Genomic DNA, 14,778 nt, shown 5'->3' with positions numbered 1-14,778 from the left:
ATCAGGAGCCGCATGGAGGAAAATCTGTGCACACGCGGGCCGGACTATTAAAATCATGGCATTAAAAATAAAAAATAAAGACAACTTCAGATTGTTTTATTTGTCTTACTTTGGCCAAAAATAGAACAAACACATTCTGAAAATATTACAATAAAAATATAGAAAAGAATACCGGCAGCGGTAAAGTTTAGTTCCATGAAGGAAAGAAGAAAGTGCATGAATAACTGAATACATTTACATATGCATAAAAATGTATTTTCTTTTGTAAAAAATGTTTTAATGAATTAATTAACGTTTATGACAACCTTTTTCCAAAACACAATATAGATTGTGAGATACAACAGGATAATGCATACATTTATCATTTGTTTTCAAAACAGTTACAAAAAAGTGGGACCCCCAAAATTTACTGTGGGACCCAATTTTAATGACTTGATGGGTCCCTGGGACCCCATTTTGAAAATTCCTAGCGCCAACACTGATGGAGTATTGGCGCATGCAAAACAGCAGCAGGCGGTTGTGGCCTGCGGGCCGGTTCTAATACTAATCAAATATCAACCTGGAGGCCATAGATAATTCATTCGCGGGCTGGATCTGGCCCGCGGGCCTTGACTTTGACACCCCTGCTTTACATTATTCCAAATATTCACAAGGTTGGGCAATCAATATTTATATTTAAACAAAAACGTTAAAGACAGTAAGGTAAGTGACAAATATATAAGACAAAAGAAATAAAGTAAATTAAAATAAATCAATATTAATAGATACAAAAAGTGGTTTTACCTAAAACAATCTGAGGGATTTTTCTTAGTATGCTCGTTAGTTTAGTTTGCTAGCTCGCAGTCCGAAAGACAACATGTTTGAATATGAAACTCAATGTATGAAACTTTGCTTTAACCCAGGGGTGTCCAAATTTTTACCGGCGAGGGCCGCATTCAGTACAATGGAAGGCTGCGGGGGCCATTTTTGACACATTTTGTTCGCTAAAGATGCTAAAAGCCAACCAGTGTATGTAAATATATGCTAAGCTAGCTGAACAAAACATCCCTGTCAGCTTTGTGTTGTAGGTGACAAAGAAAATAAGTGTCGTCTAACGAGGCCTGTCAAAAATAACGAGTTAACTCATGCGATCGATTACAAAAAACATTGCATTAATCATGTAAATACGCAGATTAATCACACAGTTTATTTTGCTCCTTTACCGTAAACAGACTCTAACAATTAAATTACATTTGTGACCAAGTATTGAGGCCTTTTTAATTGAATTTCAATTTGAAGTTAAATGAAATCATGCAAGCGAGTAGTTGTGATTAAGTAGTTATGATTAATCCAATTTTAAAAGTGTGACTAATCTGATTTTAAAAGTGTATGGTTTGACAGCATTACTAATAACGTCTCGATAATAATGAACTCATTACATTTTTGGTCGAGGGCCAATAGAAAACATTCGGTGGGCCGAAACTGGCCCCCGGGCCGCACTTTGGACACCCCTGCTTTAACCAGAACAAGTCAGTACACAACGTTCAATCTCGTCTGAAAAGGTAAGAAGTGCCTGGCTAACTTTTTTTGTTTTATGGCAATGTGCCATCAACTGTGAAGAATTACCTTCTCGAACCACTTGGAAGATTCCTGTTTCTCCAACCTGCGGCAATAAAAGGATGGATTTTCCGAACAATTACTTTTAATGGCGGGTTCGGTCAGTATGTGTGAATGATACGTTAATATGGTACGCTCAAAACTAAACCACCATTTCAATTTTGAGAATGTATGACTGTTGATAACTGATGGTCATTTATTTAAACAGTGGAGTATTTTATTTTTCAGAGATTATTACGGGAACAAAGTATTAGCAACCGCTGCCCGCGCCGGACTCTTTTGTTGGAGGACACTTCCGCCTCCTAGCAAGACAGATGCTGAACGAAGAAAGAACAGCTACGGTGCATCATTCCTGTGTTAATATTTACCTGCTTTTCAGGTTGGTACACGTTGAAAATCACACAAATGTTTATTTTCACGAAACGGAACATTTTATGACAAGTTTGACGAGCTATGTGCTGTGTGTAGATGTGAAATGTCCAGTTAATAACTTTGTTTGACAAGTCCTTTGTTTGCGAGGCCGTGGCTCTGTTTAAAGTGGCTGCGGACGTTCGCAAAACATATTATTTTGTAAACACACACAGCATAGAAATAATGATTACGTTTTCTTTGGCTCTGACCTACATGTACGAACCTTTTATTTATGTGACTTAAAATTTGACAGTCTTACTTGAGGATAGTTTAGAGCAGGGGTCGGTAACCCTGTGCATCAAAAGAGCCATTTGGGCCCGTTTCAATTAAAACCCACTTGGAGCTACAGAACCTTCTGTATTTAATGATTATATTGAAGTTAATGCTACATAAACAGTTTACTTTAACATATTGTCACGTTACGTTCCTGTCTTGTTCTATTCCCCTGTATTTTGCATGTTATGTTACTCTTTTCCTCCCTATATTTTCCCTACTGGGTAACGACCCATACCTGACAATTAGTCAAGATCCAGCTATGCTGGATTTTTGTTTTATGATCTTTTGTGTTTTCACCATCCATCCATCTATCCATTTTCTACCGCTTGTCCCTTCGGGGTAACCAGTGTTAGGTAGATTACTTTGAACAATAAATCAGGGGCAGCATGTGCTTCACAATACGAAGGTCCTGAGTTCAATCCCGGGCTCGGGATCTTTCTGTGTGGAGTTTGCATGTTATCTCCGTGACTGCGTGGGTTCCCTCCGGGTACTCCGGCTTCCTTCCACCTCCAAAAACATGCACCTGGGGATAGGTTGATTGGCAGCACTAAATTGGCCCTGGTGTGTGAATGTCGTCTGTCTATCTGTGTTGGCCCTCCGATGAGGTGGCGACTTGTCCAGGGTGTACCCCTCCTTTCACCCGAATGCAGCTGAGATAGGCTCCAGCACCCCCCGCCACCCCGAAAGGGACAAGCGGTAGGAAATGGATAGATGGGATGGAATACATTAATAGTAATCATAGGTAATATAGTGATTTGTGCTTTGGTGGCTGTATCTCTCCTTGTCCACAAACTGGGTATTGCTTGGATTTTAATGACATCATGTCCGACTTACGCCTCTCCCATTTATATGCTTGGCGGTCAAGCCAACGCCTGGTCTCAATGGGTACAAGGCGCCATTTCGCCTTTTTCAAAAAAAAAAAAGCCCTCTGCTTGTTGTATTCGGCTGTACGAATTGTTGAAATAGCGAAAGGATAAATGTTTTTTTTTTCACAGTTGCTAGAGAGGTAATCAAAAAGGGCGGAAGAGTGCAACATTTTTTGAAACACCATGCAGCTCACACTCCTGTCCGAGGGAGCAGAGTGGAAGAATGCATGAGTTTGCAGTGATCATTTTGTTGTTTGATATACTTAAAACGTTTATTATTTCCCATTTAAGTATTATCTTGATATTATTTTGTATTTCTTAAACACATGTTTGCTATGAGTGTTTCGAAAACCACCAACTTGGCGAGTCTTAATAAAAGAAAAAAATGTGAGAAAAACCTAAAATACAACAATCCTAAATGAATCTTTTAGCACATACAGTGTTGACATCTACAGTTATATTTTGATAAACAATCATAAATTATACTTTCAGCACATACACAATGTTGACATCTATTCAATCAATCAATCAATCAATATATTGTTATATTTTGATAAACAATCCTGATTTAATCTTACAGCACATACACAATGTTAACATCTATAGTTATATTTTGATAAACAATCATAAATGAATCTTTCAGCACACACACAATGTTGACATCTATAGTTATATTTTGATAAACAATCCTAAATGAATCTTTCAGCACATACACAATGTTGCCATTTATAGTTATATTTTGATAAAAACACGCTACTTGTAAATGGTACATGCAACAACAACAACAACAAACATGGCAGTAGACGTGAAATCAAATCATGAAATGCAACCTTACTCGAGCAAAAACAATGGATACATATCCAGGAGAGTCTTGATACCAATGTCCTTGACCCAGCCACACACAAAGAAGTTGTAGACCTCCAACTGTCGTGTAGAATGACTTTTGGAGCACAATAGTTCCATTTGCCTGGGAATGTGACAGACGAAAAATCCTTAATACCACTTGACAAATCTTTTTTTGATAAAGTATAGGGATCTATTCCATTGCATAGTTTGATTTTTTCCTCATATCTTCTTTTTGCAGGAAGATCTAGGCCCCTTGCATACTCAGATAGTTTGTGCACTGTTTTATGTACAACAGCCATCTTAGCTTGGTTGACCACCACTGCTTTTCACTTCCGGGAAGAAGTCAAGTGTCAGAAATACAAGCAATTGTGGGATGTCATGATTATCGCTTCATTGGATTGTTGTTCATTATTCCCCCGTAGTAGTTCAAGTTGTAACACATCTTTTCTTCCATGTCTCTCTTTTACTAGGTACATAGTTCCATGGTTCTGTACTTTTGCTCCATTTTATCTACAACTTGTTTCTGCTGCTGCATTAAGTCGAACTCTATCTTCCCCCTCTAAATCTTCTTGAGTAGCATGACATAGGCCTAAAAAAGTCTAACCCTGCGTAGTAGTGATGCGGCAAAGGTTGTGTGCTATGTTTTTGCGAGTGGCAGCTTCCACCCGGAAAAACATGAGTGATGACATCACGACTATTGTCGACAAATTGTTGCAGACCTAGTGTAAATTCAATTTAAAATCAATATACCGATAGTGATATATTACATGTACAATCATGTGTATTGTATAACATCAATATAGTGATATACTAAATGTACAATCATGTGTACTTTATGTTTAACATCAATATAGTGGTATATTACATATAAAGTACACATTATTGTAGATGAAATATATCACTATACTGATATTAAATACAAAGTACACATGATTTTACATTTAACATCAGTATAATGATATATTACATCTACAATCAAGTGTACTTTATATTTAACATCAATATAGTGATATATTACATGTACAATAAAGTTAAAGGCCTACTGAAATGAATTTTTTTTTATTTAAACGGGAATAGCAGATCTATTCTATGTGTCATATTGCCATATTTTTGCTGAAAGAATTTATTAGAGAACAACGTCGATAAAGTTCGCAACTTTTGGTCTCTGATAAAAAAAAACCTTGCCCCTACCGGAAGTAGCGTGACGTTGTCAGTTGTTCACTCCCTCATATTTTCCTATTGTTTTCAACGCAGCTAGAGCTATTCGGACCATTACCCCATTAATTTGAGCGAGGATGAAAGATTCGTGGATGAGGAACGTTAGAGTGACGGACTAGAATGCAGTGAAATACATATTTTTTTTCGCTCTGACCATAACTTAGGTACAAGCTGACTCATTGGATTACACACTCTCTCCTTTTTCTATTGTGGATCACGGATTTGTATTTTAAACCACCTCGGATACTATATCCTGTTGAAAATGATAGTCGAGAACGCGAAATGGACATTCAGTGCCTTTTATCTCCACGACAATACATCGGCGAAACGCTTTAGCTACGAGCTAACGTGATAGCATCATGCTTTAACTGCATATAGAAACAAAAAAAATAAACCCCTGACTGGAAGGATAGATACAAAATCAACAATACTATTAAACCGTGGACATGTAACTACACGGTTAATGCTTTCCAGGCTGGCGAAGGTTAACAATGCTGTGCTAATGACGCCATTGAAGCTAACTTAGCAACCGGACCTTACAGAGCTATGCTAAAAACATTAGCTCTCCACCTACGCCAGCCAGCCCTCATCTGCTCATCAACACCCATGCTCACCTGCGTTCCAGCGATCGACGGAAGGACGAAGGACTTCACCCGATGCGTTTGGCGGCCCGGAGACGTAGGAAGTCAAGGTGAGGTCGCGGCTAGCGCGTCTGCTCTCCAACAAAGTCCTCCTGGTTGTGTTGCTGTAGTCCGCTGCTAATACACCGATCCCACCTACAACTTTCTTCTTTGCAGCCTTCATTGTTCATTAAACAAATTGCAAAAGATGTCCAGAATACTGTGGAATTATAAAATGAAAACAGAGCTTTTTGTATAGGATTCTACGGGGTACCATAACTTCCGTTAAACTGACTATGTCACGCGCATACGTCATCATACCGCGACGTTTCAGCCGGATATTTCCCGGGAGATTTAAAATGTCACTTTATAAGTTAACCCGGCCGTATCGGCATGTGTTGCAATGTTAAGATTTCATCATTGATATATAAACTATCAGACTGCGTGGTCGGTAGTAGTGGGTTCCAGTAGGCCTTTAAAGTTAAAAAGTTAAAGTACCAATGATGTCACACACACGAGGTGTGGCGAAATTATTCTCTGCATTTGACCCCTCACCCTTGATCACCCCCTCGGAGGTGAGGAAAGTAGTGAGCAGCAGCGGTGGCCGCGCCCGGGAATCATTTTTGGTGATTTAACCCCCAATTCCAACCCTTGATGCTGAATGCCAAGCAGGGAGGTAATGGGTCCCATTTTTATAGTCTTTGGTATGACTCGGCCGGGTTTTGAACTCACAACCTACCGATTTTAGGGCGTACACCCTAACCACTAAGTAGGTCAATCATGTGTACTTTATATTTAACATCAATACAGTGATATATAACACTATACAATCATGTGTAATGTATATTTAACCTCAATATAGTGATATATTACATGTACAATCATATGTACATTATATTTAAAATGACAGCACACTTACATGGAGGACAGCGTGTGGAAGTGTTTGAGAATAGAATAGACTTTATTTATCCTAGGGCTGGGCGATACAGATCAAAGCTGATACCGCAGTATATTTAGTCTGAATGGCGGTATACGGTTTATACCGGTATCTTAAAAACGTGCTTAAAGGGGAACTGCACATTTTTTAGGAATTTTGCCTATCGTTCACAATCTTTATGAAAGACATGACGGATGGATTTTTTAAAATGCATTCTGATTATTAAATGTAAATAAAAGTCCGCTTACAGCAGAGCAAATGGGAGCTCCATTATTCCGCCCATAAAATCTGATAAATAACCATTCAAAAAGTGCCAACAATACTCTATTTACATTTTGTGACTTGAATATTAACCAAATATTAGTGATATTATTAGAAGCGCTAACGCAGACAAAATATATGTAGTGGCCACGTGATCACATCTGTTTGTCGCTATGTTTACTTCTTTGAGTGGTCTGCGGTTTCATTGCTTCCCTGCTCCATGTATATGTTTATTGTATATCATAAATCATGCATCTCACCTGGACATGAGACATCTGAGTGGGTAAGCCAACAAGTTGGGGCACTTTTGATCGGATTTATTTTATAATTAGAATGCATTAAAAAAAAATCCATCCATTGTCATGTCTTTCATAATGATTGTGAACAATAGGCAACATTCCAAAGTAAGTCCAGTTAACTTTTAAGGTTGCCTAAGTGTTTTACAGCAAGATAACCTGTGTTGAGAGTATTACTGATTTTTCTTTGTTGTAAGTAGTAACGTAACAGTTGTTTATTCTTATAAAGTAATTACTTAGCCGTTACTATGTTGAAGCAGTTTTCCTTCATTTTGTTCATCTATGTTAGATTTATAGCTTCACGCTTGTGCGTGAGGATAGATGGAGCTTCTACTCGCTCACTGCGGTGAAATTTAAAAGTACTTTTCAGCCACCCTGCCGCTACATGACAGTAGCTTAGTCTGCAAGGGCTGTGGGGAGAGGCACTTTTAAACCGAGTTGCAGCTACAAATTTGACACACCGAGCAAGCAGCAGAGAGTATCTATTTTGTGCTAAGTCGCTAACAGAAGTGGCCAACATAAAACAGATGAGATAAGTGATAAAGTGGCTAAGGAGACACATATGTTCTGAAGCAAATTGGTGTATGTGTAAATAAAACTGTAGTCACTCACCAATCGCCAAATGCAGTTGCTGATCAAAACATTGCATCACTCGGGAGTCGAGAAGTCGGCACGGCGCCGCCATGTTTAAAAAAAAAATTTTTTTTAATTTGGTGTGCTGCGACGTTGTGTATCAGAGAAGCCTCCGTAAACACGCAAGGGCCGGGGTTGAGCCATAAAGGACGCCCCGTGCTTCGACCGTCAGGTGCAGAGGCGGCCGTAACATCAAATATATACCGCTTTCTAAAATATACCGGTATTAACTATACTACCGGTATACCGCCCAGCCCTACTGCACGTCATAACACATACCACTGTACATATGTGTTCTTGTCTCTCATCAGGATTGTGAATGATAGGCAAAATAAATTAAAAAAGGTGCAGTTTTCTTTTTAACGTAGCACAGAGCTGATGCAAACACCTCCAACTTTATTCGGCCCATTTCTACATACAGCTACAAAAGTAAAACATAAGTTCAAATGTAGCAAAAATAAACATTTATTTATTAAATATGTTTCCTTAAAGTACAAGTAGAGTGGGAAAATAAGTTCTGTATATATATATATATATATATATATATATATATATATATATATATATATATATATATATATATATATATATATATATATATATATATATATATATATATATATATATGTATGTGTGGGAAAAAATCACAAGACTATTTCATCTCTACAGGCCTGTTTCATGAGGGATTTCCTCAATCCTCAGGAGATTAATCTCCTGAGGATTGAGGAAATCCCTCATGAAACAGGCCTGTAGAGATGAAATAGTCTTGTGATTTTTTCCCACACATACATATTACGCTCTACCACGGTATCGAGCACTATTTTTGGGATAATCTAATTAAGACATATATATATATATATATATATATATATATATATATATATATATATATATATATATATATATATATATATATATATATATATATATATATATATATATACACAGTTGTGCTCAAAGGTTTACATACCCTGGGAACATTGATGATTTATTAGCCATTCTTCAGAGAATATGAATGATAACACAAAAGCCTTTATTCCACTTCAAGGTTCATGGTTGGGTGAAACTATTTATTGGCAACCAACTGTGTTTACTTTTTTTTTTTAATCAAAATGACAAAAAAGTACCCAAATGACCCGAAACAAATGTTTTGGTACCCCATTGACTTTGACCTGATAACATGCACAACACTCGACACAAAGAGGTTTGTATGACTAATCAAGGTTCCCATTAACCTGTGACCAGTTTGTCTGTAATTAGTGTGTGTATAATAGGTCAGTAAGTTACTGGGCTTCTGACAGACCATTGCATCTTACATCCAGAGCTGCACAAACATCTTTGGATTCTGAGTCATGGGGAAAGCAAAATAGTTGTCAAAGGATCTGTGAGATAAGGTAATTGAACTGCATAAAACAGGAAAGGGGAAGACAACAGATATCCAAGGAATTGAGAATACCAATCAGTAGTGTTGAAATGTTTACTAAAAAGCGGAAAATGAGGGAAAACCACGGTCACGTAGACCAGCAAAGATTTCAGCAACAACTGCCAGCAAAATGGTTTAAAATGCAAAAAAAATACACAAATAGCTTCAGCTGAAGTACAGGATTCTCAGAAAATTTATTTACGATTTTTAATGCATAAAAAAGCACGAATGTGTGTTCTTAACTTCCAAAAGGATTGTGAATGACAAACACCACATTTATTTCCAATGTTGCTATATTTTCAGTATGACTGATCTGATAACATGGTCAGAGTGCAGAAGCGTTCCCATTGTGATCTCAATCCCCGGAAATTACTGAAGGTATTCGGAGCGGAGTATTCAAAATAACTGCTTGAATTTGTGACATGTAAGATTGTAAGTACAATTGAATATAGTTTAATGGATACAATGAAACACAAATAAACATATAAAGTAAACTTGTTTTTACACGCTACTGCTACTTGAGCCATTATTACAAATATATGCTTGCCAGGCTTCAGGATTTTGAAAAGTCGATTTAATTTTTTTTGTCCTATTCTGTTCTCCACCGGGTGTACGAGTAGCTGTCTTGTTTGTATGTAATGTTTTATCACTGTTGCCATTATTTTGTGTTTTTTCATGACCTGTTCTATTGCTACTGTTATTCCCTGATGGTTATGGCATCTTGAATGTCAACTCTTGTCGGAGTCATTATCAGAAGATATGCTAGTACAGGACAATGTCTCATGTAACTTTTCTAACGAATGTTTCTGTCTTTTTGTGTTCTGTAGACATCCTTGAAGAACATCCTCCTGAGCAGCACAAGTGGACCTCAAGGATGGAGCAGGAAGAGGAGGAGCTGCAGTACACCCACATTAAAGGGGAAGAGCAGGATCCAAAGCAACCCCACATTAAAGAGGAGGAGCCACATACTTCTTACAATATGGAGGAGGAGTCACAGACCCCTGACATTAAGGAAGAAAATGAGTCACAGCTTTCCCTTCCACCACAGAGGAAGAGGAGTCATACATTTGCTCACATTAAAGAGGAAGAGGAGGAACACGGCATCAGTCAGGAGGGAGAGCATATTGAAGGAATGGAGGAGGTTGATGTCACCAAGATGCCATTGACTGGTGTGATTGTGAAGAGTGAAGATGATGAGGTCAAAGGTGAAAGTGAGGAGAAGAAAGAGGCGGAGTCTCCAAGCAGCAGCTCAACTCAACACATGACAACAGAAGCTGATGGAGACCACTGTGGAGGATCACAAGCAGACAAGCTCTTAGCTCCACTATCAGATAGTGACGACACAACGTCACACTTTCCTGACACTGATGATGAAGACTCTAAAGATGATAAGACATGTCACACTGACAACACACGCTTTAAATGTTCTCACTGTGACAAAACTTTTAATCACAGAGGTAGTTTGAAAAGACACATGAGAATACACACTGGAGAAAAACCGTTTTCCTGCTCAAAATGTGGTAAAGGTTTTGGCCAAAAAAATGTGCTGAAAGAACACATGAAGATACACACAGGAGAAAAACCTTTTTCCTGCTCAGTATGTGGTAAATGTTTTGTACAGAGTCACAATTTGAAAGTACACATGAGAATACACACTGGAGAAAAACCTTTTTCCTGTTCAGTCTGCGGTAAGGAGTATGTACAAAGACAGAATTTAAAAGAACACATGAGAATCCACACTGGAGAGGAACCTTTTTTGTGCTCAGTGTGTGGTAAAGGTTCGGCACGAAAAAGTAGTTTGAAACAACACATGAGAATACACACTGGAGAAAAGCCTTTTTCCTGCTCAGTATGTGGTAGAGTTTTTGGCCAAAAAAATGTGCTAAATGAACACATGAAAATACACAGTGGAGAAAAACCTTTTTCTTGTTCGACCTGCGGTAAATATTTTGTACGAAGGCATTATTTAAAAATACACATGAGAACACACACCGGAGAAAAACCTTTTTCCTGCTCAGTATGCGCTAGAGGTTTTGCACAAAAAATTGCATTGAAAGAACACATGAATACACACACCGGAGAAAAACCTTTTTCTTGTTCAACCTGTGGTAAAGGTTTTATACAAAGTCAGTATTTGAAAGCACACATGAGAACACACACAGGAGAGAAAGTGTTTAGTTGCAGTGTGTGTGATGAAAGATTCTCTTATGAGTACCAGTGTAAGAAACACACGTGTGCTGGTGAGAACAGCAGCAGCAAATAAACTGTCAAACTTTAACTTTTTGAAATTTTTAACATCAGCACATAACATGTGTGTCATCATTTGTGTGTGTGTGTGTGTGTGTGTGTGTGTGTGTGTGTGTGTGTGTGTGTGTGTGTGTGTGTGTGTGTGTGTGTGTGTAACACAAACTTGTTAATATGCTTGTTCCATTCATATTTCAGATGATTGATTATGTTCAGCTAAAAGTACAACATTGTGTACTTTTCTTTTAAAATGAACAGAACAAATCGAAACAGAGTAAATAGCACAAAACAAATATGGGTATATATATATATTCATAATTCACTTTTATAATTATTCATAATAGTGTTCTTAAATGTATGGTGTGTGTTCTATTTTTCATTTCTAACTGTAAATGAACTCCTTTACATGGTATACATATTTGTTTTACATTTGTTCATACCTTTGCTTTTGAGTACATATAAATCCCTCTTAGTTCATTTTTACTGGTTCACATCTGAAACATCTTCTGGGCCACGTCATTTGAGTAGTTGTGTTTTATACAAGATAATTTACTTTTAATGTGTGTGGCTTTATGAATCATTTGTTAGGTTTAGATAATCGATTATATTATCTTTATTACTCTCTTTTGCAATATGAATATTGTTTTGTGAATGTTTTATATATATATGTCCCCACACCTTTATGCAATAAGCAATGTATGCTTGAACAAAATTTGCGTACAATAAATGCAGTTAATATTTGATGAGAATGTATTCTATTCTGTCTTTTTTTACATTTTCTTCTTATAAATTTATATATAGTTTTCGGTTTAGTTTATCGTCTATAATAGCTCCTCAAATTGTAATTACCTTTATTTGTTTCAATAGTATTTTTCATTTGGGTTTTACATTTTACAACATTCAATAATGATGTATTGTTTTATTGAAGTTTAGTGTCAGTTTATTGATGTCCAGCCATCAAGTTCTCTGTTGATAAAATAAGATGAGCGCTAAATCAAGCAGTAATGAAGATGAAGAATTTTTATTATTATTATAGAGGTTTATTTGAAATAGGGACAGATACAAAAACATAGACATCTGAAACAGTTATCCAATGTATGCATCATAGTGTTTGTAGCCAAAGCTAATTTACAACATCTGTCCCTAACAACAACAACAACAACACAGATCCAACATCATTAAAATAGGAAAATAAAAAATAGAATGAGTCGATAATAATGATAATAGTAATAATACAGACAAAGTGCAAACTAGATAAAAGCCAATAATAATTAAAGCTGCAAGCAGCGTTGGTCGGGTCCGCATTTTGGCAGGTGCTAGTCCTAGGTGTCCCAATACTTTTGTCCAGTGGTAGTCCTGAGTGAGACCTACATAGAGGTTTTTGTTTCGTGTCTGTACGATATTCGTACTGGGAGTTAGAGGAAGTTGTGTCTGTGTCTTTGCCCTAGGTGTTGCGGCACGGTGGTTGTTTTCTTTGAAGGCGCGTAAAATCACAGCAGCGGAGCAACTTTAGTGCTGCGGGTCTTTGAAGGCTCGTAAAATCAAAACGGTAGCACGTATCAAAACGCCGTCCACAACTTTTAATCAGAAGGGTTCAATCTCTCTCCTGTAGCAGTTTGAAGCCGAAACGACAAACGCCCTCGGAGGAGATAACGTTTGATGTTTGGTGACCGGTTGTAACAAAAATGTTGTTTTGAAGGAGGAATAGCAAACTTCCTGTTGATTTTTGCTGAAGGATGTCAATCTATGAAATGTAAGTCTAGGAAAGACCTACATAGAGGTGTTTGTTTCATGTCTCTAAGACGTTCCTACAGGAAGTTACAAGCAGTTTTGTCTGAGTTTTCCTCTGAGGAGCAGTTTTTTTCTCTGTTTAATTCAAAAATTATGTAGAGCACAATTTTGAGTTTTGGGGTTCGGTTTTTTTTTAGATCGCAATTTCCACCAGACCTGATGTGTGTGAGAATTTTGGTGAGTTTTGAAGTATTTTAAGGGGGTCAAATTAGAGGTCAAAGATGTAAAAAGCAGTGTTTTTAGTACATTTTTGTCTAAAATGGGAAATTGCCAACTTCCTGTTGGTTTTTGCCCGAGGATGTGAAATTATGAATTGTAGGTCTAAGTGAGACCTACATAAAGGTTTTTGTTTCATGTCTCTACGACCTTCCTAGCCACAGGCAGTTTGTTGTTGTTTTTTCCTAGGAGGCGCTAGAGCGCAATTTTGATTTTTGGGGTTTGGTTTTTTGACTAAAGTGTGCTGTACCCGTGTTTGTATGTGTGTATTGATTGATTGAGACTTTTATTAGTAGGTTGCACAGTGAAGTACATATTCCGTACAATTGACCACTAAATGGTAACACCCGAATAAGTTTTTCAACTTGTTTAAGTCGGGGTCCACTTAAATTGATTCATGATACGGATATATACTATCATATATACTATCATCATAATACAGTCATCACATAAGATAATCACATTGAATTATTTACATTATTTACAATCAGGGGTGTGGAGGGGGGTGGGGGGGAGGATATGGACATCAAGTAGTGGACATAGAGAGAGAGAGAGAGAGAGAGAGAGAGAGAGAGAGAGATCAGAAGGCATAAGAAAAAGAAAAAGTATCTGCATTTGATTGTTTACATTTGATTATTAGCAATCCGGGGAGGGTGTTAGTTTAGGGTTGTAGCTGCCTGGAGGTGAACTTTTATTGCGGTTTTGAAGGAGGATAGAGATGCCCTTTCTTTTATACCTGTTGGGAGCGCATTCCACATTGATGTGGCATAGAAAGAGAATGAGTTAAGACATTTGTTAGTTCGGAATCTGGGTTTAACGTGGTTAGTGGAGCACCCCCTGATGTTGTGGTTATGGCGGTCACGTTAAGGAAGTAGTTTGACATGTACTTCGGTATCAGGGAGGTGTAGCGGATTTTATAGACTAGGCTCAGTGCAAGTTGTTTAACTCTGTCCTCCACCTTGAGCCAGCCCACTTTAGAGAAGTGGGTAGGAGTGAGGTGGGATCTGGGGTGGAGGTCTAGAAGTAACCTGACTAGCTTGTTCTGAGATGTTTGGAGTTTAGATTTGAGGGTTTTGGAGGTGCTAGGGTACCAGGAGGTGCATGTGTAATCGAAAAAGGGTTGAACGAGAGTTCCCGCCAGAAT

General features: G+C 37.7%; 1 protein-coding gene across 3 annotated transcripts; it reads left to right on the top strand.

The window, feature by feature from the left end:
- The first annotated feature begins 1,847 nt into the window (after positions 1-1,847).
- On the top strand, positions 1,848-12,297 carry LOC133635769 (zinc finger protein OZF-like). Of its 3 annotated transcripts, none has more exons than XM_062029046.1 (3): positions 1,865-1,975; positions 5,688-5,904; positions 10,211-12,297. In XM_062029046.1, the coding sequence occupies exons 2-3, from the start codon at positions 5,760-5,762 to the stop codon at positions 11,644-11,646; spliced, it is 1,581 nt and encodes a 526-aa protein (XP_061885030.1). In that variant the 5' UTR covers positions 1,865-1,975; positions 5,688-5,759; the 3' UTR covers positions 11,647-12,297. The 3 variants fall into 3 exon arrangements, with proteins under 3 accessions (XP_061885031.1, XP_061885030.1, XP_061885032.1); XM_062029048.1 differs by having other exon boundaries at positions 1,869-1,975; positions 5,839-5,904; XM_062029047.1 differs by lacking the exon at positions 5,688-5,904 and having other exon boundaries at positions 1,848-1,975.
- The last annotated feature ends 2,481 nt before the right edge of the window (positions 12,298-14,778 follow it).

The sequence above is a fragment of the Entelurus aequoreus genome, linkage group LG20 (genome assembly GCF_033978785.1).
Source record: "Entelurus aequoreus isolate RoL-2023_Sb linkage group LG20, RoL_Eaeq_v1.1, whole genome shotgun sequence".
Taxonomy (NCBI): Eukaryota; Metazoa; Chordata; class Actinopteri; order Syngnathiformes; family Syngnathidae; genus Entelurus; species Entelurus aequoreus.
The sequence above is the reverse complement of the archived record's forward strand: the minus strand, read 5'-3'. Positions and strand labels throughout refer to the sequence as shown.

What these genes read in the sequence shown, in the direction of transcription:
- LOC133635769 (XM_062029046.1), top strand. Translation starts at nt 5,760, where the DNA reads ATGCTAAAAACATTAGCTCTCCACCTACGCCAGCCAGCCCTCATCTGC. An exon ending in CGGAGACGTAGGAAGTCAAG is followed by an intron (nt 5,905 to 10,210) that starts GTGAGGTCGCGG and finishes TGTGTTCTGTAG; the next exon opens with ACATCCTTGAAGAACATCCT.